The sequence below is a fragment of the Siphateles boraxobius genome, unplaced genomic scaffold, assembly GCF_051911475.1.
Source record: "Siphateles boraxobius isolate OS27281-9 unplaced genomic scaffold, OSU_SipBor_1 9, whole genome shotgun sequence".
Classification (NCBI taxonomy): Eukaryota; Metazoa; Chordata; class Actinopteri; order Cypriniformes; family Leuciscidae; genus Siphateles; species Siphateles boraxobius.
The window spans coordinates 1,849,560-1,876,319 of record NW_027509219.1 but is presented as its reverse complement, the minus strand read 5'-3'; the positions used below and the strand labels follow the sequence as shown (position 1 = coordinate 1,876,319).

Here is a 26,760-nt window from a genome sequence, read left to right as displayed (position 1 = left end):
AAACCTGCATTTAAACAACATTTACGGCTCTCTAATCTGATTTGGTAAGCAGCGTTCCATGAGTAATGATATACATCAGATCTGCAGCGTTTCACTGTTCCAGAAAGACTGTCGGTCTGTATGTTTGCTCAGAGATGCACAACAGTGACAGTAATTGGCAATATTGTCTAAGTTCCTCAGTATTTACTTCATTTTTATTTAAAAAGATAATGTATAATAGAGTGATGATGATATGTACAGTATATATTTGAGTGACAGTTCATCCTTTTGGTCATTCCTGTTGCACCATATATATAATATACATATATATATATATATATATATATATATATAGATATACACATTCTTCTTCATCAATGGACTTAAATCGTTCTAATAACAAATATCAGTAGACCGGGAAGATTTTAAAACGAGCGGTTCATTCGTAAGATCTTTCCTTCATGCTGTGGAAATAAAAACCGGAAGACAGAACACAAGTAGCGCAGAGCTGAATAGGGGCGGAGCTACATAAGGTCTATATGAATCAGAAATATGCTAATATATAAAAATAATAAATAAAAATGTATTATAGTTTAAATGTATATTAAATGCAAGTAAATGGAACTTGAGTGCTTTTTAAACCCGCTTAAGTAGGCCTACACCTTTATGTGTAATATCATCATAATTACTTCTATTGTCTTTTAAATATGGTTAAAATTTACTGAACAATGTACTGACAAGCATTTATGTAGTAAACTAAAATATATTTAAATGTAATTTCTATTACTTGTGTCATGTATTTAAATATATTTGTCATCACACATTTGTAATGGCAAAGTTGCAATTTAATATAAATATATTAAATTTAAATGTAATATTGAATAACATACTAGAGTTAAAATTCTAACCAAGTACTTTACATGTGCTTTAGTAGGCTATGTTAGTCAACACATCAAAATAAGTGATTATTAAAACCATGATTTAAAGGGGAACTTGGCAACTATTTCAACTTAATAAAAACCGTTTAGAAATCATTTGGATGGTTTAATAACCTGTTCTGGTGAGAATGGTGACTTTCCCGGCTCCCCCCAGCGTTCCCAGGCGGAAAACCAACCTTGCAACATGAGGATTAACGTCCCGGTAAGTTAGAAATAGAAAGTCTCGTGAGAAGAGAGAACGAGCCAGAAACACAAACTGCTTTATGGCAATTCGACATTAACACACACGCCATGTGATACTGTGTGATGTATTACCCACCTCGGTAGACACACTCCACACGATAAAGTTGGCCGGCTCCGATAATAACAAATACACATGAGCAGCGGTAGAAAGAGGGAGGAGGGGGACGCAAGTGAGTTTTTTTTACGACAGTGTTGAAATATACACCTCACAGCTGTAGGGGGAGCTCGTTGAGACAATATGCGACAACAAAAGTGAAAATCAGCGAAGAAATAGCTGGAGTTGCCAAGTTCCCCTTTAAAATGCACTTGAAAGTAAAACTTTTAATTTGACATTATTACAAAGTGCCCCTTTTAAATGTGTGGTAAGAAACATTGTTATGAATGTGTACTCTGTTTAAGTACACTTTTATTCTCACTATTCTAACTTGAAAATTAAGGTTTATTAAGAAATATTAAGAAATGTTTCTTTGTGCTTCTTTTCGTGAATCAAAATGTTTTACAAATCAATTTAAAGGTATCGTCAACATCACTTCCTGTACTGTCCTTTGTAAAATAGTACAAAATAATTAATTACTAACAAAAATTGTTTTATAATGACACCATCCCATGTGACATCGTTTTGGAGGGAAACTAACGTACAGCCATCAGTTTCATCAATGGATTTGATGAATTCTGATGTTTTGTGGTTTTAGATGCCTTGTGTCACTCTAAAATAATCCATCCTGTTTAATTGAAATAATGTCTGTTAATGAAAAAATCCCCATCCCATAATGCCCGATACACATTTCTGATCTTATCAGTATTTAATACCGTATATAGTGCACATAAGGGAGAGGTTTAGAGATCAGTAACAAGGTTTGTTGTTGCATGACGGTTTATCAGTTCAATTACTGTGCATCTTCATTATTTCATTCTGCAGCATCAAACACATTTCATTTCTGTAAATAAACTAGGCAAATACTGAATTGACATTTACTGGTATGTTACTGATGTCAGTTGTCGTAATGGGCACCTCCCAAATCCCATAAGTGCCTGCAGAGCTGAAATAACTGCGAGTCTCATATTCCCATTCAATCAGAAATGAGGTCATAAACTGTCAGGATTTACTGTGACAAACATGAAACAAATGGCTGCCTCAAATATTCTATCTATCTATCTATCTATCTATCTATCTATCTATCTATCTATCTATCTATCTATCTATCTATCTATCTATCTATCTATCTATCTATCTATCTATCTATCTATCTATCTATCTATCTATCTATCTATCTATCTATCTATCTATCTATCTATATGTCTGTCTATCTATCTATCTATCTATCTATCTGTCTGTCTATCTATCTATCTATCTATCTATCTATCTATCTATCTATCTATCTATCTATCTATCTATCTATCTGTCTGTCTGTCTGTCTGTCTGTCTGTCTGTCTCTCTATCTATCTATCTATCTATCTATCTATCTATCTATCTATCTATCTATCTATCTATATGTCTGTCTATCTATCTATCTATCTTTCTATCTATCTATCTGTCTATCTATCTATCTATCTATCTATCTATCTATCTATCTATCTATCTATCTATCTATCTATCTATCTATCTATCTGTCTTCTATCTATCTATCTATCTATCTATCTATCTATCTATCTATCTATCTGTCTATCTATCTATCTATCTATCTATATGTCTGTCTTCTATCTATCTATCTATCTGTCTGTTTGTCTGTCTGTCTATCTGTGTCTTTGTTCTATCTATCTATCTATCTATCTATCTATCTATCTATCTATCTATCTATCTGTCTGTATGTCTGTCTGTCTGTCTGTCTGTCTATCTATCTATCTATCTGTCTGTCTGTCTGTCTGTCTGTCTGTCTGTCTGTCTGTCTGTCTATCTATCTATCTATCTATCTATATGTCTGTCTGTCTATCTATCTATCTATCTATCTATCTATCTATCTATCTATCTATCTATCTATCTATCTATCTATCTATCTATCTATCTATCTATATGTCTGTCTGTCTATCTATCTATCTATCTATCGGAGTATTGAAGTATATTTTAGATGATCATAAATGCTTGTCAATACATTCAGCAATATTTCTAATTTTATTTCAAACCATATTTCAAATACAATCGAAGTAATTATGAATTTACATATAAATATCATGTACTGTAGAGTGTAGTCTAAGAGAAATACTTTTAATAATCACAGATAATACACACACAGGGGAATTACCACTCTATCCACACTTATATCACAGCGTGAACCGACACAGAACTGAACAGAACCAGGTGTATAAATACACAAGAGTATATTTGTGATTAGTGTGAGAGTCACTGAAAACCTCCCACCACTAATGCAGACTTTCAGTCTCTCTGCACAAACACAAGCAGACTGATACAAACAGTGAAACATCACAGTGCTATCGTCAACACAGACCACAACCAGAAGTTCTTCCACCACAGAAATAGTCCCACCTCAAAGTACAATTTTGACTATTATCACTAATTAAGTAACATAATTTTAAGAATTCATTCAAGTTTTTTAACAGCAATAAGTCTTTTTTTATGTTTTAACCAAGAGCAAAATTCAAATAATTTTCAGCACCATTGATGCTGCATGAACGTTATGTATTGCTTTAAGAACACATTCCTGTTTTTGTGTTGAGACTGCAATAAGTCACAGTTTTCTGATGATGGGCAAAAAATAGCCTGTATGCCCATAGCCTTGACATGAGTGCTGACAGAGCGATTTTTGTTATGTTTGGATGTTTGCACAATTCCTCAGGGAAAGATCCACTACAGCACAGAAGCAGGTCTGGTTTCTCCTCCATTTCTAATCTAATTTTAGCATGCTAAATACTTCAGCACACATTGAGGAGAAGATGACCTTTTATGCTGGCATATCAGAAGGCCGTTCTCCAGTATAACCAGCGCCGGGCTTGTACCTTTCTTTGCCTCGCAGGAAGCCGAAGTCCGTCTGACTGCAGTCTCTTTAATGAGAAGGAACTCAGTGTCAGTGTCCTGAGGCACATCAAGATATCACTGCATTCATTAGCTGTGGACTAATAGACTACTTTCATCCTGAAAGTCATTTGTATTGTGAGGTGATTTTGTTGGTATCTGTAGTGCAATACAAGGATTATCCCATTTATTATGATAATTTTGCAGACGCTTGTATGGAGAACAATTTACAGTGCGTTTCATGAGTCGGTGTTCCCTGGGAATTGAACGCACGACCTTGGCTGTGTTGTTAATCTACAGAAAGGCAAATGAGAGAAGAAAATAATGCACTGCAATATAAATTAAAATCACATTATGTTTACCAAGGGATAATGCAAGAATTAGGTTTTTTTTTTTAATGGACCTGCACTTTATTTCCCCCCATAGTTCCACTTATAATAGTTTTTTTTTTGCACCAAAACATTTGGAATTTACTTTCACACGTCTATTTTCCACTGTCTCTCTGGACTGTAGAATTAAACAATTAAACAATTTAAAGTTGGCATGAAACGGAAGTTGCAACAACCTGCTTCCATATTCTGATTCCAAAATCGCTTATTGAATATTTTTATTGATTGATTGCTTCAGTCTTAACATATATATATACATATATAGCAAAAAATAAACATTTATTACTCCATAACAGCCTCTGGAGAATGATAGTGCGTAATAAATACAGTAAACTAAATATTCTAAGAGGGTTAAAGTCAATGATATTCTTAAATGCACGATAGTATATAATGAGGATTATTACACCATAGAAAGGTCTTACAATTAAAGGTAATTTAAAAAAAATCAAATATTTACACTATATACAATATATACAGTTTATCTTACAGTGTGCTTGTTACATGTACTTACTATAGTAATAACAGTAAATTATGCATAATTACAAGCAACTAACCCTCAACCAAGCCCTAACCATAACTCTATTGTAAGTACATGTAGGCCTAGTTAATTTAATTAAATGTATAATTACACTGTAACACAGACACCTTAAAATATTTTGGTCCCACTTTATATTAAGCTTTAAGTACTAAAAAAAGTACAATGTATTCATTGTGTTGATGTTGTATTGTAAAACACTAATTTACAAAATATTAATCTCAAACATGCGTCTTATGGGTTTGGAACCACATGAGTGTGAGTAATTGACAGAAGTTTCATGTTTACGGTCAAGTTGAGTTCATGATCATTATGTTTATCGTCAAGTTTAGTCAATTCTTTTCACATTCTGGATTTAGTTCAATAAAGCTATACATTTGCGTTCTCACTTCGACCCGCCTCAGTGGATCTTTTACGGATGTCATGCGATTTCTGAATGAGCCAAATCTTGTTTTCCATAAAAGTGCGCTTTAAAGAATGTTTGATATTCGTCACAGTATCCAAATAATGACAAGGTACTTTTTAATGGAGCACAAACTTAAACTGAAGACTAACTCAAATTTGCCACACCAAAATAAACCAAACTTTGGATTTTTACAACATAAATAAGCAATGAATAGAACATCAACGGCTGGCCCAGATCAGTCACATAAGTACATTGTGAGAAAAGACACCAGCCTCCTTCAGTCACCTTATCATAATTCATGACAGCTTTCCCACATATTTGCCTAGTGTCGCAATTACTTCATGCCCTTTTTCCCCCTATTACTCCATATCAGCCTCTGGAAAGTGATGGTGTGTAGTTCAGATGTGATTAATAGCTGCGGTCTTTCCCGACGTGTCCGTTCGTTGCATTTACATGGATTGACACCAGTAGATGAGTTTAATATGAAAACTTCTCCAGGTTAACCTGATTTTAATACTCGAGTGGTGGATGAATATCAATTCATTTGCATGTTCAGTTTGAAGATGTTTCATCTCAGCTCTGTTCATGCTAACTTAAGTGTCCTTATGCTTGGGTTTCCGGAAACCCCAGTGCTCTATGTTTAAAAATACATTCAAAAATATGTTCGTCTGACCTAATTAAACCAAGTAGATGTATATTATGGAAGTTTTGTTCTTCTTATTACAGATTGTAATGTTGGTCAATCGTATACTTAAAGATCGGCAATCCATTTGACTTCTGTAATGTTATTTATTTCAGAATGAAACCGATTAAAAATATACTGTACAAGAAGTAAAAGCTTCTCAAAACAGAACATGTGGAGCATAAAGATTTTTAAAAGAGAGTTACTGTTTTCCTGCTTCGCATTATCTAAAAGAACAAGTCAAGATTTCACTACACATAACGCATTTCGTTTCAGTGCCTGTAGGCATTCGGCTGAAAAAGAAAATCAGAGCAAGCTGATAAAATTTGTGACTTTGTAGAAGGAAATTACTTGCTACTTTTTTCATTTCAGCACAGATACTGTAAGTGCAAAGAAAAAGCATTTAATCGGTGTGACTATACCAATAATAATGTGAGATCTGCACACTATTGAAAAAAAGTGTTCTATTGCTGCTTTCAATAAGGGAAAAGAGGAGAGTTTTCATTTGATTTTAATGTTGTTCTGAAAAGTGAACAGTACATCAACATGAATCACAAAAATAAAATGGCAAGCAGGCTCTTAAAGGCATCTGTCAAGAAATGGCAAGTTATTTCAAATGATTCACGGCGAACTCCCACACGTACAATTACTCTCTCTTTCACACAAACACACATATGGATGCGGACACATGCTCAATAGGAAGGCTGAATGAGTTATATATGATTAAAATACACTTTTCTTTAAGCACACTTGAAAACTTTGAAGGAATGATAAACGCACAGGTAGTGGAGACGCCACTTTGTACTAGTTTGACAGGGTTTCATATAGCCTTTCCAAGTCACATTTCAACACCAAGTCAAGACAGAAGTTAGAAATTAGATTTTGCCTAAAGAAAATCAAGCCTATTTTTTTGGACTACATTTTTTTCAAAACAATTAAAGCACATTTTTCTCATTACGGTACAGGGTAGGGTAGGTACATTAGGGTGGGATTTGTTGTACTGGGTTCAATTTCTGTTTTTTTTTTCCAAGCTGTTTGTTATACGGTAGTAAAAATAAATGACAGTAATAAACTAATCAAATAAAAATTCCAATAAAAATGTATCATTCATATTTCTCAATCATATTAATGAGACAAATCCAACATTATTGTATTGAGACATTTTGTGCGTGTGAGATTGCGATTTTTTTGTGCATTGCAATAATGAAAATGTGCTTAACTGTGAAGAAAATAATGTTACAGTGCAAAATGGTAATGTTCTTAAAGATACGCTTTCCTGACCTGAATATTTTATTGACAGGTTCCATAAGACTCATTAAAACGCTCAAGACTATTTAGGATCAGATTCAGTGCTTCAGCAAACACACAGCATGTAATCAGTGCTGAGATTGCAGCGGGGCTCATTAAAATCTGTTTTTACGGGTCTTACTACGCTCAAGCAGCCTAAGTCATTTGCTCAAATCTCTTGAATTTATTACATCTCTAGTACATTCTTGCAGCGTCACACTTAACCAGTGGAATACTCTAAAAATATGAGGCAGGACACAATTCAGCGATATAAAGTTTGAGGACAACAAGAAATGCATGCTTATTACATTATCAAGTATTTGACAATGTATATAAATATGTTTATATTATTTTCAATAATTCCACTTCACTTCTATAGCTTCTCTCGCTCTTTCTGGAACGTCTATTTTTTTATGGTTGATTGATTGGTAGAGGAGCGCAATGTTTACACTGCATCCCAACACAATGTGACCCGTCATTGTGTCAATGAAAATGAAGATGTTAAATCAATGAAAAATTATGCGCATTGCCCCCAAAATAAACACGCATACATTAATATTGGCAATACAACAACTAACAAATTCTCTACAGCACCACTGGCAACATTTGTGTTGTGTTTAAATTTTGCACTATTTTTCATTTGACACTAAACACTATTTTCCTTCTTGGTGTTCAATGCCTCAAACAGCCATTCAGTTGGAATGTTTTCAATACTTTGTTCTTTCTCATTCGACCTTCATTGACACAGGCGTACTCACTCTCACAATAAATATTCATACAAGCATAAATATTACATGGCAGTCAAGTCTTCGGCACAACGAAGCGTGGTTTGAAGTGTTTCAGAGCACAATGGCTCTTTGTTCTATGGCTCATCACACTGCGCTACCGTTTATTTGCACCATGTCTAGACATCATTCACGGGTTACATCATTCATTATTCTAAATGTAACATGATAGATGATTGAGTTTCTTACATCTATCTCACTCACGTGATCAAATATTATATCTCCGTTTTGTTTTTAGCCCATATTGGCTATAAAATTACTAGGGCTGGCCAACTATTAATCGCATCCAAAATAAAAGTTTGTGTTTACATAATTACATGCATGTGTGTGTATATACAAAATAATTATACACACTACACACATATATCAGACCTGCCAACCTTGAAATTATTTTTTGAGTACCATGGGGGGAGGGGGGCGGGTGTCATATATTTGTGTCATTATTTTTTGAGAATATAAGACACACACAAACACATGCCTATCTTCATAATGCTAGTTTTGAAATCGACCCAAATCCAAAATTTCACTTGCGCTTCACTCATAGACATAAACACAAGATGTCGCCTGGGGGTTCTAAACATGCGTCAAAACCGCCGCCATCTTGGAACAGGGGTCTTGTCATAGGAAGTAGCTAGGTAACGCTGAATTCATGGATGATGCCGGACTTTTGTGCTGCGTATGGATGTTTACACTAACGAAATCTAAAAACCAGACAGCAAGGGATTACATTTCACAAGATTGTGAAATTTGGAGAAAAAAAATTTAATTTCTCTGGACTCTATAATAAATACATGCCTGACCGTTGGAACGAACCAAAATAACTAGAAAATCGCATTCATGACGATTTATGGTGGTTTTATTTCCAACAGACCTGTTTCAAGATGGCGGCTCGATTGACGCATTCGTTCCAATGAACTGCCGTAGCCAAGGCCACATATCTAGTGTTTATATCTATGCACTTCACTAAGCGTTTTATAATTTGCATGGCTGAATGATGTTTTCCTCTTATCTAAGTGACCAATGACGGAGTATTTTAAGATAATCCGTGCGATCACTCCCGTCTGATCATCGAATCCAGAGGATTAAGTTAACTCAATACAATATTTCAACTTTCTACATACACCCCAGCCCGTTTACCATCAGGATTTAGAAGTGCTGTGACTACTGTCCTGTCCTCGCTAATGAACTCAGTCAGACGGCGGGTCGCGGGAGTGGAAGCGGGATTGAGCGGGATTCTTTATTGCTGTCGATTTTCATTCTCTTTTTAATGACAGGCCTTACGCATTGAGGACTGCGCGTGAACAGAGGCCAGGTTTTTGCGTAGTTTAGAGTTACTAATCGTACCAGCGTACTTTGAGGTCAAAATGCGTACAGGTTGGTAGGTCTGATATATTATGTAAACACAAATTTTTATTTTGCATGCGATAAATCGCAATTAATAGTTGCACAGCCCTAAAATTTACATAACTTAAGTTCTTATATACAGTAGTGTACAAAACATGCATGAATTCGACCGAATCTAATAAAGGGGCGGATTTAGATTCTAGATTTACTGTAAAGCTGGACACCACTTAAATAACATCATATTTACAGCATATTAATGGAGTAGTTGACTCCAAAAATGTCTGTTATTAATTACTCACAGTCACGTCATTCCACATCCACATTCAGTGAATAATGGCTTAAATTTCAGTCTGTCCCTTACACAAAACTATTGAATGTCTCGGATGGACTAGTTTTATGATGATTTATGGTGCCTTTATGATGCTTTTAGTCCATTTTGGAGCTTGAATGAATGTAAAAAGCAGCGTGGACATTCTTCAAAACATCTCCAATGTTCTATAGCAGATACAGTAGAACGTCACACAGGTTTAGAATAACTTGGTGAGTAAATGATGAAAAAAAATGTTAATTTTCATTGTTGGAAATTTTCATTTCCAACTTGTTTTCATTGGTAATCAATTCCTGTTATCAGTCATGTGAGTTTATGAGAGCTCGATTTGGTGTTAAGACTGGTCTCGGGATGTTCTTACTACCATTTGAGAAATTACTCAATTCGTATAATATTAAAAGAAAGAGAAACAGAAATTGTCATTATCTCGAAAAACCTTTAAGAAACAATGTTGAAGAAAATGACATGGACTTGATATGTTGACTATATCTGAGCTACCGAGTACACACACACACACACACACACACACACACACACACACACACACACGCACACACGCACACACAGAGTTATTGAATCAGTGCATATACAGTAGAAATAAAGATCATTTGGAAAACTGTACAGATTTTGTTGAATGTTCATGTTGGCAGAGGCATTGAAGTTCTTCAGATATTTGACCTATGTCATTCACTCACACATTCCGCACGCACAAACATGTAAACACTTTCCTGGACAGAATATTCAAGAGAACGTTTGGCTACCAAAGATGAGTCTCCCGGATCTCTGAGATAATGTTACTGGCTTTCTTGAGGGCCTAAAAGAGGAGGAGTCAGAAAGAGCTGCATTGGTAACACAAAGGACACTGCATAAAAAAACATCTCGTCAATGTTAGGCTGAAACCTCGTATCACCATATTTTGTCCTTTTTTCATAAATCATTACTATTGGTCACCCTTTACGCCCGTCTATGGCTTTTGCAAATATCAATGAAATGTTTTAAAAAGAGCATATGACTAAACCTTAATTCCACTGGATCCTCGAACTGTCGATAAAACCTCATGACTCTGCACCGCCTTTATTGAGAATGAAGTGCCACACACATTTTGGACTGTCTCTGCTTGTTTGCATTGCAAGGATAAATTAAAAAAAAACTGTTTGTTTGAATAAGTAGTTTTCTTTGCTCAAGACACAACATGTCTATAAAGGCTAAAGTGTCATGTATTTGAGAAGCAGAGAAGAGTGTCTTAGTCTAATATTTGTCGTCAAGTTATAGTCAGTTAACAGTTTTAAATAGCCTGTGTAACACTTCATCTTTTACAACATGAGATTTTGGCCAAAGGTTAGAAAAGGATAGAGCACTTGTAATATGTTAGCAAATTTAAAAGCACTTGCCGATGGTCATATTCCCTATATTCACTGTAAAGCCAAGCTTCTAGGCTTTTACACACCAGCTATCAAGTGCATTGGATTGGAAGAGGTCTCTCTTTTTTAAAAGTAGGACTACTATTAACTAGACATTACATCTCAAACTGCCCAAGACCGTCTGAATGTGCATGACTGTAGCGGCGGTGCTTTAGATGGGATGAATTTAAAGACAACTGAACTTTTGTGAAAGTATAAACAGCCTACCGACTAAAGTACAGCAGACTGTCAGAATACTAACTGTATATATATATATATACTGTTATATTATATAACTGTCTATTATATACTATAACCATATTGCATCTGATTAATAACTCATTAAAAAGTGCAAACATTTAAATGTTTTGAACGTTACCGTGTTATTACCATGTTATTACTACATTAGCACATTTTTATTAATTTCAAAAAAATTGAAATTCTATGAAATGTCAAATTATACAAAAGCATGATCTGAGAATTACCGGTATTAACTGAAAACAAAAAAAATCCTTTGCATTTATACTTGTGACTGCTCAAAAACAAAATCACTTTTGATCGTCTTTGCCCATTTGCAAAATGTGTTTCCTGTAATAAAACCAATGTAAGTATTTTTCAGATGTTTTTATTATCTCTTCACACCTGCTTTGAGGCATATATGTACTCCAAGCGCAGACAAAACGTACCTCCAGCATCTGTGCAACCTCTGTGCGCTGCTGAGCAGTTTCCTGAGACTCGATGAGCAGTTCCTGTAGAAGACGCTGTTTGTAGAGCTGACCGACCAGCTCACTCTGCAAATTCTCTTTCACAAAATTCACCAGGAAATGCATCACCGTCTTTGGCACACTGCAGAAAACAAAAACAAAAAGATCAGATGCTCGTGGTCACTCAGTAGTTTGTCTCCCACACACACACACACAGGTGCTGACCTGTCCTGAATGCTCTTGCGCACGATCAGGAAGTAGCACTTGATGAGGCGTTGGATGACCTCGCAGTCCCTCTGCTCTCGTGTGCTTAGTTTGCGGGATACTGGCACGGCCTACAGAAAAATATCCAAAAGTTGTTGTTCTTTACTGGTTTTTCTTCAAATGTGCAGGTACAGTTGGCTTCTTTACTTTTGAGATAGCAAAGCCATACCGTGTCCAACAGGTTGACAGCTTTGGTGGGGCTTCCAAAACCAGGCACGGGGCCTTTCTCCTCCGACGGCATCTTCTCATTCTTCCATCGCTTCCCTCCATCCCCTGCCTCCGCCTGTGAAAGAGACGATAAAACAAAGTCTAATCCTGCGTGGATTTGAAGAGAGAGAGAGACAGAGAGAGAGCGTTTTAGTACCTGCTGGCTGTTGACAGATGCAGACACTTGGGCAGCGTCTGTGAAATCAGGATGTTTGGTGTTTATATAGGCCAACTCAATTGCAACTAGATTATGAACCTGAGAAAAAGTAAACACATTCCATGAGTTAACACGATGACACATTTTCAGAATTAGCCAAAACTGTGCTCTGAATGTGACATGCGCTTATGATTTATGATATACGTTGGTTGGACAATGAGACCGAAACACTGATACGCCAATACGGTGTCGGAGGTTTCACGCCTATATATGTGCAGCCTGGCCAATCTTCACTTATTTTACATTCCTTCAGTAAGAGCAGAGTGTGAAGGATGATTAGCAGAGCAATAGCACAGCTGTACATAAAATATTGCAATCCACATGACATAATGGGAGACAATTCAAAAGAGGGCAAATTGTTGTTGCGTCCAACAGGGCTCATCTGTGACCAGGACAGCAAGTCTTTGAGGTGTATTGAGAGCTATGGTATACAGGGTAATGTCGGCATACCACCATGAGGACAAACCACATCCAACAGGAGTAACTCAATGCAAGAGGAAGCTGTCTGAAAGGGATATCCAGGTACTAACCCGGATTGTATCCAAAAATGATAAAACCACAGCTGACTAACTCACTGCAGAATTAAACCTCGACTTTCCACCAAAACTGTTCGTCAAGAGATCCACGGAGTCAATATTGATGGTCGGGCTGAAACAGCCAAACCTGTGGTCACTCGTGCCAATGCCAAATGTTGGTTTCATTGGGTCCAACAGTACAAATCTTGGACTGTGGACAATGTAAAACATAAATTGTTCTCTAATGAATCCACCTTCACTGTCTTTCCCACATCCGTGGGAGTTACAGTGTGGAGAAGACGCAAGGAGGCTTCAATCATTTTAATAAATACTTTAAATATTTTAATAAAAATTAATTTAGTCAAACTTAATCATTTTACTTAACGTTTGCCCAACAACATCCTTTAGTCAAGTCTGTATTCAAAATACAGCATGGCCTTGAGTACATTATTGCTTACATATATTCTATACTAACTGATACCAATATACTAACTGCATGAAACACATTTGGTACTGTATTATTGAATTTTTTTTTTTTTTTTTACATTTATACATTTTGGTCAATTATCATTTAGATGTTTCTGCTGTTTTATAAAAGCTTTTCATCATGTCCAAGTACATGCCTTAATCGTGATTAGATTGTCCTCGAGGACAGTATAAGTTAGTGTAGGTGCAGCCACAGGCATATGTTCCTACCATCTCATTGGTAATGGGCAGACGTTTCCTGAGTAAGCTGGTAACCACCTCCACTATTGAATCATGTAGTTTGGGAAACCGCAAAAGCTCCTTTGGACATAAACAAACACACATACAGTACATATGGCAGGTTAGTTGTCAATTATTTAAGAGTTGTCAATTATTTAAGACATTTTTACACTTCCTATGCGAAAGAGTTAAGTATAATATTCTCCCAACACCTTTCCAAATATTATGAGCATCAAATCTGTTCCCTTCAGCACACGTTATGATTAGATGTATGTATATAATACAGGAAAGCGAAAAGAATGTTTAATGTAAAACAAATGTACACAGTGAAGGCAGCAGGACAGAGAAGATAAGAGCAGAATGAGGAGAGAATCCTAATGCCGACTGTCTTGGGCCTCACTGTGTCAATCTGTGAAGACTTTGAATAGCTTTCACTCTGCTCTTCACATTTCATTTAGTAGAAAAGGGCTTTTCAGGGAAAACAGAAATTTCTTGATTGTTTGAAATAAGAGTTTGATGTACAGTACTATGCAGACACATTCTAACATTCAGGTCGCAACGCTTCCTCCATTGGTCATTCAGTACATGAAAATGGAGCCACAGAATGAGTCACTCAAAAATCATCATGGTGTTGACGGTACAACATTAGCATCTAACTAGGCTGGGATGCATTTCCCGCATAATGACGTGACTCACTGCTTATCCACCATGGTACGATGCATCACTGTAGAAAATTAACTAGTTAGTCACGACTATTTCCTGAAAACGGTTTGAACCACATTAGTTCAATAATAGCCTAATGCTATATATAATCCTAACTATGCTGGTAATGTCAAAACATGTGATCATATTTGGCTTATGGTGCTTTTGTGAAATAAACCCCTGCACAATATTGGGGGAAAAAAACGTGATTCAGTTATGCGATATTCAGTTGTTCTGTGATATGAAAAACATACAGGAAGTTTCCCTAGATGGCTTGAATACAATTTTAAAAGAATTAATTATTGTACAATGATGGATGGATGGATGGGTGGGTTGGTGTTTGTGGATGGATGGATGGATGGATGGATGGATGGATGGATGGATGGATGTATATTACTTTATGCAAGACTTTATTCCTAAGTGAGAAATACTTGACAGAAGGGCTTGACAGTTTATGAAAATTGTGTGTGCTCATACTTGGGTTTACTCTTTATAAGAACCAACTCAAACCATAACGTGAACCGTATGTGACTCTCTTTGAGTTTTCATAGGCCATAATCAATTTGTTTTTGAGCAATTCAATATGACTATAAAATAATAATTATTATGATTTTGTGATTATTAAATATATTAAAAAAAATAATAAATATATTGTCATAAATAATGCTATTGTACTGTGAAATAGACTAATACAATTAATTTATTTCACTGTAAAATTACAATACAAATATCTACAACTTAATATCTTCATTTTTAACTTATATCACCAAGCATTGATTTCGACAGGTTGCCATCAAATAAATAAATGAGCTAGCAGTGTGAAGACACAGTATAATCATGTACAGTAGACGTGTGCAGCTCACAGCGTCTCAGAATGGCTTGATTCACAGTAAATCAAGCCGTCCTCTGAAACACTCTATCATGAGCGTGTAAATGAACGATTCACTCTGAAAACGCTAGCACATACGTTTACTCAAATCCCAGCCTCCTTTCCCAGCCTCAAAGTCCGATTGTCCTTTGACATTTGGACTAAGCAACGTTGCGTTTTTCTCCCGATATTCCGCGAAGCCCTACTAACTACCCAATTAATGTACATCTATAAAGCACTGATTTTAGGTTTTTAGACTGGCTACACTACCTAAAATTCCATTTCCATATGTTTTTTTCTGCATCAAATATTAAAAAGCAGAGAAGCACCTGTGTGCTGTAGGCAGAGCAGTGCTGGATGATCCTCTGAAGCTCCTCGTGTACGAGCTCCACACAGCGCATGCTGGGCTCCTCCAGTCTCTTGATCTGTTTCTTCACCAGCAGCTCAAAGCTGACCTCAGGAACAAACAGCGCTGGCCGAGGACCCTACATCCATCACAACAAGCAAACACATTCAAACCACATTTAGTCTACATCCGTGAAGTGTTTCCACAACTTCTGACCAATGATTTTCCATTGCTTTTCCAGCTATGCTACTAGATAAGGTTTCATTTAATAGTGATTGCACTGACAAAGAACAATTTATATTAGAAGTAATTAAGCAAAACAAATATATACACTACCGGTCATAATTTTGAAAGTTAGATTTTTTTTCCAATGTTTTCTGAAAGAAGAAAACTACATATTACAGTTTAAAATAACCAAAACAGCTTAATATTTTTGTGGAAATCATGATACATTATTTTCATGATTCTTTGATGAATAGAAAATTTAAATCAATGTCATTTATTTGAAAAAGAAATCTTTTGTAACATTACAAATGTCTTTATTGTCACTTTTGATCAATTTAATGTATCCTTATCAATAAGTCTAATGAATAATTGTATCAATTCATTATTAATTCAATCAGTATTATTTGTTTTCACTCTTACTTACCCCAAACTTCTAAATTCTAGTGTATCACACTTTTTTTAACAAAAATATTAAGCAGCAAAAAACTGTTTTGAACATTGATAACATGGCCTAAAATAACACTTACCAAGCGCCGAATGCTTGTAAAAGCATTGGCGAGTATATTAAACAGTATATTTCTATCGCCATTTGGCCGGTAACATTTTTATGAATTCTAACAATGCAATGTTATGAGAATATTAATGTGAAGAAACGAGAATGACACTCGGGACAATTGACGCGCCAATTTGGCAATTCAAATATTCAAGCGCAAGAAGAAGCGAAAGGGAACTCAATTCATTACTCGTTACCGAAGCATGTGCCCAGAAATTCGTGTCTCAGACATCACGTAAATACTGAATTGAGCCCCTTTTCACATCTTGCCCTTGAACAGACATATTCAAACAAAATGATGTCAAAAGGCCCGTCTTGGCTAGTATCGTCATAAACATATTCAGTTATATCTTAAGTGAACTTAAACAGTTGAGAAAGAAAACACATGTGCATCAGTATATAGGATCCTTGCATTAGTTCTTAAAGTGACAGCAACCTAATATTCCTGCTGCTGTGTTTTTAATGTTAATCAAACAACAAAAGACAAAGATCACACTTCTCTGTATAACTTTTGTAACTTTAATAAGGATTCCATTATATCTATTATTCATGGCTGGTAAAAAATATTTACTGATAATAAGAAATGTTTCTTTAACAGCAAATCAGCATATTAAACTGATTTATGAAGAATCATGTGACACCGAAGACTGGAGTAACGATGCTTAAAATTCAGCTTTGCATCACAGAAATAAATTCCATTTTAAAATAGATTTCAAATAGAAAACATTTAATATAAATTGCAATAATATTTTACAATGATACTGTTTTACTGTATTCTTGATTAAATATGCAGTCAAGCATAAGAGACTTCTTTCAAAAAACCCAAACTTTTAAACAGAATATATTAGTTTTTTCAAAGACTTTTCAATTAATTTTAAATATATTATTTATTAAGAATTTGTTTTATTAATTGTTAAGATTTATTTAATCTTTGGAGGCTTGGAATTCACACTTTTAAAATTCTATGTTTTCCATGACTGTGGGAACCTTGAAAATGCTATCTGAACCAGCATTTATTTGCAGTTTCTAAAACTCTTCATGTCAAGGACATGAATATGACAATTTAAACCATAACATTGTGTCTGTTTGGAAAATAACCGTCATTCGGTTTGGTGACGCTTATAGCGTAGAAATTACACACTTTACTTTTAAGAAAGTGAGTAAAGTACTGTATATGCTTATCTATATACACACACACATGCATGCATAAACATGTAAATATTATACCGTAGCGTTTCGAATAGCTGTGAGTATATCTAGCTCAGTGAGTCCTCCCAGTGGGTCAATTGACTGCAGGGTTCTTCCAAATGTCTCGTGGAATATATAACAGATCCGAGCTCCTCCACACCTACAATAAACAAATGCTCACACAGACAGTCAGTCAGTCCATGAAAATGTAAAATCATGCAGCACTTTTGGACATCACAGTCTTGTTGGCACGTTCACACATTCACACAGGCCTGGAGTCAGAGCTAGCTAAGTCCACCCAGCCGTCCAGCCAGAAAACGTCAATACGAGGCACTTAATTAATCGATAGCTGGTGTGGACTTAGCCAGATATGAGATGAACAGCATTTCATCCAACAGTGAACAGGGTGTAAATTAGGAGTTGGACAGACTTGAGGATTATCTGCCTGTCAAATTCAGCCAAGCAGAAAAAGTAAACATGGTGTGCTTGATATCTGTCATGAGTTTCAGTGCGAAAATGACAGACTGAGACGCTGCTGAAGTCACCGAAAAAAGGATTGAGCAGGAATGTAGCCCTGGTAATGACAATATGTCAAATTTGATAACATGGTGCAAGATGGCAACCTGTAGTAAGTGGCTCCACAGATCACAGTTGGGATTGTTGTGCTCAAGAAATGGCAAGAGCTTTCTCAGATCACAAGCTCAAACCTAATTGGCTGGCTTTGTGCAATTTCTTTGTGTCTACTGTTGTATTGAAGTTACAAATAAATGGCCAATGCTTACTTTTAATTGGGCCCAAAAAAAGGCCTTTTCAAATCACACCAAAAACGACACGATTGTAATCAAAGCACAGAAAGAAGGAAACATCAACATACATGGATGAATCTTTTGCAATAATATCCATAACAAGAATTTAGAAAATATATTTTTATTTCATGCTGACTTTAAAACTATGTTCCCGGTATAGATATACACTTTTTTTAAAAAAACTATTTCCTTAGTTTTCTAGGAAATACATTGAGAGGAGCACTTGGAGAAGAATTTTCACCTTCAATTTTTTTCCCACCCTGGCTGCAATCAATCAGCCAACCAACCAATCAACCAAATCAATATATCAACCAATCAATCAATCAATCAAGCCATCAATCAACCAACTAACTAACCAACCAACCAATCAACCAACTAACCAACCAATCAACCAACTAACCAACCAACCAATCAACCAACCAACCAACTAACCAACCAAATAAATCAACCAACCAACCAACCAACCAACCAAATCAATCAATCAATCAATCAAACAACCAATCAACTGACCAACAAATAAACCAACCAACCAACCAACCAACCAACCAATAAACCAACCAATCAATCAACCAAATCAACCAACCAATCAATCAACCAAATCAACCAACCAACCAACCAACCAACCAACCACCCAACCAATCAACCAAGCAACCAACCAACCAACCAACCAAATCAACCAATCAATCAACCAACCAACCAATCAACCAACCAAATCAACCAACCAAACCAACCAACCAACCAACCAACCAATCAATCAACCAACCAAATCAACCAACTAAACCAACCAACCAACCAACCAATTAACCAACCAACCAACCAACCAACTAGGGATGGCCCGATACCATTTTTTTCAAACCGATACGAGTACGAGTATTTACATTTGTGTACTTGCAGATACTGAGTACCGATACCGATATTTCTACCGCAAAAGTAACTATAGGCTCCCAGAAAAGAAGACAGAAGACTATTTTAGAACACAGGTTAGAAGACTGTTTTAATTTCTACTCTGCTTCTTTTAACAAGTCTAAAAATAAATAATAATGAGTAAAATAATCAATGTATTAACACACAAACCACTGTTAATTTAATATAAAAGCAAGCAGTTACTGCGTGCATGGTCTGACATGACTGAATGCACGCAAAGTGCGCTCCCTTAATAGCCTAATTCCTAAAAAGCTGACAGTTCATCGCGATCTCACACATCTGTTATTATCAGTGAAGCTGACTGCACAATGAATCTTTCATAATATCCACACTTTGTTTGTTATAATTAGAGGATTTGGTAGCATACAGAATTCAGCACTGAACAAAAATGTCTTGAGCGGTGAAGGGAGTCTATCTTAAATGCTTCTGATTGGCCATTGCGTTCAAGCAATCAACAGACATGTCTGTGATTGGCTACATCGCTCAACGCTGCAAACATATTATGAATAAAAACTCTGGCCTGTAAATCGTTTCTATTTTGTTTTAGTTGTTCTTCTTGCTTTTCTGCAACAGATGAATACAAATCTATTAGTTTTAATATGTTGTATTCATAGATATTTCTAGTTTGCGGGAATCCCGCGATTCGTTTTATTCTCCCGCAATCCGCACACAGAGTGAGTGCATTTCCGCCCGCGCCCGCACTCGGCCATCATATCTAAAGCCGTGCCGCACTCTATTGCTTTAGGAGTGCAAATCACTCGCAGCTGGCAGTTTCGTTTCGCAAAATGTACGTGGTATCGGGCCGTGGTATCGGTGAATTTAGTACGAGTACCAGTACGAGTATATGATGACAGTATCGACCCGATTCCCGATGCCAGTATCAGTATCGGGCCATCCCTACAACCAACCAACCATCGAACCAACCAAATCAATCAATCAACCAACCAATCAACCAACAAATCAACCAACCAATCAATCAAGGAACCAACCAACCAATCAATCAACCAACCAAATCAATCATTCAACCAACCAACCAATCAACCAACCAACCAACCAACCAACCAATCAATCAATTAATCATCCAACCAACCAATCTACCAACCAATCAACCAACCAATCAACCAACCAACCGACCAAATCAATCAATCAACCAAACAATCAACCAACTAACCAACCAATCAACCAACCAATCAACGAACCAACCAATCAATCAACCAACCAACCAACAAACAAACCAACGAACCAATCAAACAACCAACCAATCAACCAACCAACCAACCAAACAAACCAATCAACCAACAAACCAAACAAACCAATCAACTAACCAACCAATCAACCAACCAACCAATCAATCAACCAACCAACCAACCAACCAACCAACCAACCAATCAATCAACCAACCAATCAACCAACTAACCAACCAACCAACCAACCAACCAACCAATCAACCAACCAACCAACCAACCAACCAACCAATCAACCAATCAACCAACCAACCAATCAACCAATCAACCAAATCAATCAATCAACCAAGCAATCATTCGAGGGTATGTGAATTTTTTTTTTAAAAATAACGATGTGCACAGATACATCATTTATAATAAACAGCAACATTCTGTAAAAAAAAAATTGAATTGTAAATGTTGATTTCATGGTGACTTTAAGTGGATGTTCTGGCTCATGTACTCACAATTCAGAGGTCTGAATGTGCCTGGCAGTGCCTTCGATGGTGCTGCAGTAGTCGGTGGCAAACTTGGTGACGATCTGCAGCAAGGTGGCGCTGTGGTCTTCCACAGGCTGCCCGTAGCTGTTGAGTCGGGACTGGTACTGGGCGGCAAGCACTGTGACTCGTGTCTTGAGCTCGGGGAGGCAGTCTCTGATGTGATGCATTAACAGTCGGCTCAGGGTGCGAGCTAGGTAGCGAGAGCCGCAGCGGGAGGCTAATGACGGGTAATAGCGCTGAAGAAACGCCTGCTCGTCTTTGCAGGAGTCAGTGAGACTCTTTTGGGTGTTCAAGTCATGCTGGCTCCTGGTGAAGTAAAAAAATAATTATAGGATTGAATATTGGATCAAAGCCTGTAAAATTTTAAACGGGAGTAGGAAGGCACCAAGGGAAGTCTGAACTCACTCTCAACAACATGCTTTCATCTAGAAGGTTTTAGGCAGAATATACACTATATGTCAAAAAGTAATATTTATTAATTGCATGTACTTACTATAGAGTTATGGTTAGGGTTTGGTTTACAGTCAGTTACTTGTAATTATGCATAATTTACTGTTATTACTATAGTAAGTTTAAAATAAAATGCTACCCAGTTTATTAATGCTTTTTAAAAGAAGTATCTTATGCTTAACAAGGCTGCATTTATTTTAATCAAAAATACAGTAAAAACAGTAAGTTTGTGAAATATTATAATTTTTTTCCCCATTTTTCTAAATTGTAAAAGGTAATTTATTCATGTGATCAAAGCTGAATTTTCAGCATCATTACTCCAGTCTTCAGTGTCATGTGATCCTTCAGAAATCATTCTAATGATGATTTGCTGCTCAAGAAATATTTCTTATTTTTATTATCATCATTGTTGAAAATTGTTTTTGAGGCCTTACACTTTTTGTGGAAACAATGATACCATTCAAACATTTGTGCTAAGATAAAAAAAAGAGAAAATAATACCTTTTTTTCATCAAGAATGCATTAAATTGATTAAAAGTGACAGTGAAGACATTTTTAATGTTACAAAAGATTTCTAATTAATGAATTATTTAATAAATGCAAATAAAGGCTGTTCATTGAACTTTCTATTCCTCAAGGAACCTGAAAAAAGTATCACAATTAAAAAAAGCAAAGTTAAAAAAAGTTAAATGTTAAACTGTTTTCAACACTGATAACAAGAAATGTTTCTTGAGCATCAAATCAGCATATTAGACTACTGAAGGATCATGTGACACTGAAGACTGGAGTAATGATGCTGAAAATTCAGCTTTGATCACAGAAATAAATTACATTTGAAAATATATTAAAATAGAAAACAGTTCTTTAATTTGCAATAATAATACTGTTTTTACTGTATTCTTGTTTAAATAAATGCACCCATGGTGAGCATTAGAGACTTCTTTCAAAAACATTCAGCTCTTTCATTTTGGTCAAAGTTAATTTCTGAATCATTTTTCCAGGATAGGGGTGAGCTGAAACGTGTTAGTATACTGCCCACTACTGGAAAAGAAGAAGCTCTAGCCTTGGTTGTACTGTGTACAAGATAACTTGGAATGAAAGCAACATTTTTGCATTTTCTAAAGTAAATTTAAATGGTGCTTCACTGGGCAAAACCTGAAGATGGTTGCAAGTGAGTTTTTATGTGATTACTAGGGCAGGTTTGGAGTATTTGGTTACTGGTTCAAGTCTTATTTATGGTATTTTGTTATAGCTTGGGTTCTTCCTTCAGTCTAAGTTCTGCCTGTTTTATCATCCACCAGTTGGAAGTCAGTATTCTCTTCCATAACACATGATTTGAAGAATCATTCAAGTCTGTAGGCCAAACGCCATTGGACCAGATGCAAACTTAAATGTAATATTTAAGGTTAAGGATTCGTTTAAATGTGTGTATGAGCAATAGCAACAGTTATGCTTGCCTTAGCAAGCACTACTGATAAAACGTAAATGACTGGTCAATATATTGAACTGAACACTTATTTAGTGCTCGCTCCCCATAAACGCTCTCCCAGGAATTCTTCAAGTGCTTTCCTGTTTGACTGCTCGTTGTTTGAATCCTCAAAGCGCGTGTAGGTTAATATTGAAGAGACGTTGGCCTGCAGCTATTTCTGATTAAGTTAACGAGAGTCGAGAAATGAAAGTGTCACTTGTAGGATTACAAATTTATTTAAATGTTTAATTTAGATTTCCAATACAATAGTATTTTATATTGAGAAAGTTTAGAAATGATGAGACCAGGAAATCTCTGCAAACGGTAGGGGTTCTCAGCGGGATATTCCTGACTGTCCCATCTCAGTATGAGAAGGCTAGGCTTTTCCTGTTCTCGGGGGAAGAGTCATGCTGAGCAAGTTTGAACACCTGTTATTTTATTACTGAGACCATTTGTCTCATCTCAGTACGAGAAGTCTATGCCTTTTCCTGTTCTCGTTGTCTCAGCTCATTTATATCACAATGTAATCCCTCCCCCTTGAAATGTATATATGAACTCAATGTATACTGCCTTAGTTAGACTTCACTTGACTTGGGTCCGGAGCAGACTACAGCAAATAAAGAATCCTGCTTAAATAAGTCTCCTGGTTTTCGCTTCTGAGTTTTTCTACACTGAAGAAGGAAGAAGTTTACAACAGATGGTGCCTGTGACCCGGATGGAGAAACTGAAACTCAACAAAGAATGAACTTTTGAAACTTCAAAGCTCAAAGATATCAACAAAGATCTGACTTTCCAGTTCCAGACTGAATCTTTTGAATCCAGAAAGATCTCAACAAAGCTGCCTGAGTTCGCGAACTGAATCTCAACAAAGATCTCAACAAAGCTGACTGTGTTCCAGAACTGAATCTCAACAAAGATCTCAACAAAGCTAACTGAGTTCCAGAACCAAGCTCAACAAAGATCTCTGACTGAGTTTCCAGACGGAATTTTTTCCGTACAATAATAATTTGGTGAGTTTCACTCCATTCAAAGAACCGTTGAAAAACCAGTAAAAATTATCCTCTGTGCCGTCAGAGAAAGAGTTATCAGACAGCTGTAGTGTTTGATTACCTAAAGTTATCCTTTAAAAGTTGTCTTTTAAAGATGAAAAAATATCCTCTGTTCAGGCAGGGACGTTTTTAACATCACATGTTAAAAAGATATCCTCTGTGTCAGGCAGGGAAGATTAGTATTATTTTGCTAATTATTTGTTTTGTTGTTTGTTACCTTGTGGTGTTACCCTCTAAAAAATTTATTTTAGAGAAGAGAGTTTGATCCTCTGAATAGTCAGGGAAGTTGTTGGTATCCTCTGTGCAGACAGGGAAGATTTTAGCATTCAAGTTAAAATATTGTTAGCCTCTGTGCAAGCAGAGAAGAGGTAGTCTTACAGGCTATTTATTTTGGTTACCCTTTTAAAAGTTTTTCTTTTAGAGAGGAAAGTTTGATCCTCTGTTTCAGGCAGGGAAGAGTTAGCAATACATGCTAGTAATTTTGTTTTATCCTCTAAAAAGTTAGGAAGGTGAAAGATCCTTTCCGTTTCTTTCAGGGAAGATTAGCGTAACGTGCTAATATTTTGTGTTTCATCCTCTGTTTCTGGCAGGGAAGTTAAATGTGATGTGTTGGTAACAAGGAAGTTTAACAATAGTTGATTTGTGTTAACAAGCGTACCCTCTGTAATCAGAGAAGTTTAGTGTTTGTTTGTGTGGTAACAAAGAAATCCACAAAATGATTAAGAAAAGTGCTAGACTAATCTCCACAACTAAAAAAGGTGGTCTTGCTAATCCTTTGTGGTCAGATAGCGAATTTAAAACACTGTTAGGAGAACAGATGGATCTAATAGTCACTGAAAAAGTAAGACAAGAACTAACACAGAAATATGAGATTCATCCAGATAAGATTTGGTCTATTGAAGAATGCAAGAAGGTGTTAGGTGCATGTATCAGAAAGAAAAACATGAAAGGCATAATCTGTTGCCATAGGGAATTTAGCTTATCCATTGCACAAGAACAATCTAGGTGTATAGCTAAATTAAAAGAACAGAACAAACAAATGCACACTAAGGTGGGCCATAACAAGGCCTCAACCAAATGTGACTCAGAAGACCAACAGTCAGATGAAACTTATCCTGACTTAAAAGCATTCTTTGAAACAGATGTAGACATCCCATCAGTAACTGATAAGCCTGTAGATTCAGTAAAGGTTTGTGTTGCAAGAAGATCTCAGGGAATTGAGGGAACTGAAAGTGTTCCTACCAACTCTTCTGTTGTCCAAAACCAAACTGTTGCCAAAGTACTCGGACCTAGAGACATAGAAAGACTATCCCAAAGCTTACCTTCAGTACGCACTGATGTTTCTGAATTTAGAAGGGCATTGATCAGTCAAATGCGTCTTTACGACATGTCGTTGGCAGAAGTCACACAGCTGATGTCACAAATTCTAACTGAATCTGAATTCAACAGTTTTGAGTCTGCTGTTACTTCTGAACTACAACATGCCAGAAAAGATGAATTGAGAGAGGGAGTTCTGAAAGCGTTGAAGAACATTGTTGGACCTAAAATTGACTGGTCGAAGATCACTAGTTCTTTACAGAAGAAGGGTGAAACTGTTAGTGAGTACACTCAAAGATTTTGCCAGTCAGCAGCAGCATACAGTGGTATAGCTGACACTTCAGAGAAGGTGCTAGAAGATAATGGTCCCCTAGTTCGCACATGGTTTGATGGTCTGTTGTCAGAACATAGAAAAGCATTGCCTTTCTTAGACTTAACATGGTCCACTAGAACCATACAAAACAACTTGGAGAGGTTAGCTACTTGGGAAAGAGACTCTGATGTCAAGGCAAGAGTAAAAATTGCAGCAGCATCCTTTAAGGTCAACACAGAGAATCAACAGAAACGCAAATGTCCTAAGAGAGAGGGCAGTAGTTGTTATTATTGTGGTAAACATGGACATTGGGGAAAAGAGTGTAGGAAAAACAAAAAGAACTTTAAACAAGTTAACAATGTTACTCAGCTCCTACTCAGTCTGCTTGCTACTCTGAAGCAGCCCGTCCCCTCGTCATTAAACTGGGGCAGCTGGTTGACGCGTTAACCATTTGGGCTGTGAGTGCTTTATTTCCCCACTGACTTGCAACAGAGATAAAAAACTTCTGTTTTTGTTTAATAGAACAAAAGGAAAGTGACTATCTCAGTTTTTTTTCTTTGGGGGACACTGGTTAAAGTAGACTCACAGCCTTAAATGTTATTTTACAGCACAGGCCTTTCATCATTAATAGTGTTAGGTCAGACTGTAAACGTAAAAAAAGCCCTCATGCAGTGTCCACAATAATGCCGAATATTGTCTTACAGCGTGCACCTGTCACGAATCCGTCCTCATGTATGATGTCTGCTATGACTGAAGTTTTGTTAGAGGATGAAGGAGAAATGACACACGATTGTGTTACGCTTACATATACACCTATGAGTGAAATAAAATAAACTCCCACAGAGAATTCAGAATTTGAGTTGTTTGTTGACGGTTCAGCTCAAGTAATTGAAGGTAACAGACGAGCAGGTTATGCAGTAACGTCCACCACG

The 26,760-nt window shown here is 36.3% G+C and overlaps 1 protein-coding gene across 5 annotated transcripts in view; it reads right to left on the bottom strand.

The window, feature by feature from the left end:
* Window positions 1-6,635: 6,635 nt before the first annotated feature.
* Window positions 6,636-26,760, bottom strand: part of LOC143732517 (dynamin-1-like protein) — a 34,420-nt gene continuing 14,295 nt past the window's right edge. For 3 of the 5 annotated variants that reach the window (XM_077223684.1, XM_077223683.1, XM_077223685.1), the window contains 8 exons: window positions 21,199-21,537; window positions 17,818-17,938; window positions 15,796-15,951; window positions 13,888-13,977; window positions 12,422-12,715; window positions 12,214-12,323; window positions 11,971-12,130; window positions 6,636-10,698 (listed from right to left, as the gene is read on the bottom strand). In XM_077223684.1, coding sequence (XP_077079799.1) covers window positions 10,642-10,698; window positions 11,971-12,130; window positions 12,214-12,323; window positions 12,422-12,715; window positions 13,888-13,977; window positions 15,796-15,951; window positions 17,818-17,938; window positions 21,199-21,537 — 1,327 coding nt within the window. In that variant the 3' untranslated portion in view covers window positions 6,636-10,641. The remainder of the gene's footprint in view (window positions 10,699-11,970; window positions 12,131-12,213; window positions 12,324-12,421; window positions 12,716-13,887; window positions 13,978-15,795; window positions 15,952-17,817; window positions 17,939-21,198; window positions 21,538-26,760) is intronic. The other 2 variants (XM_077223687.1, XM_077223686.1) reach the window with 1 other exon arrangement.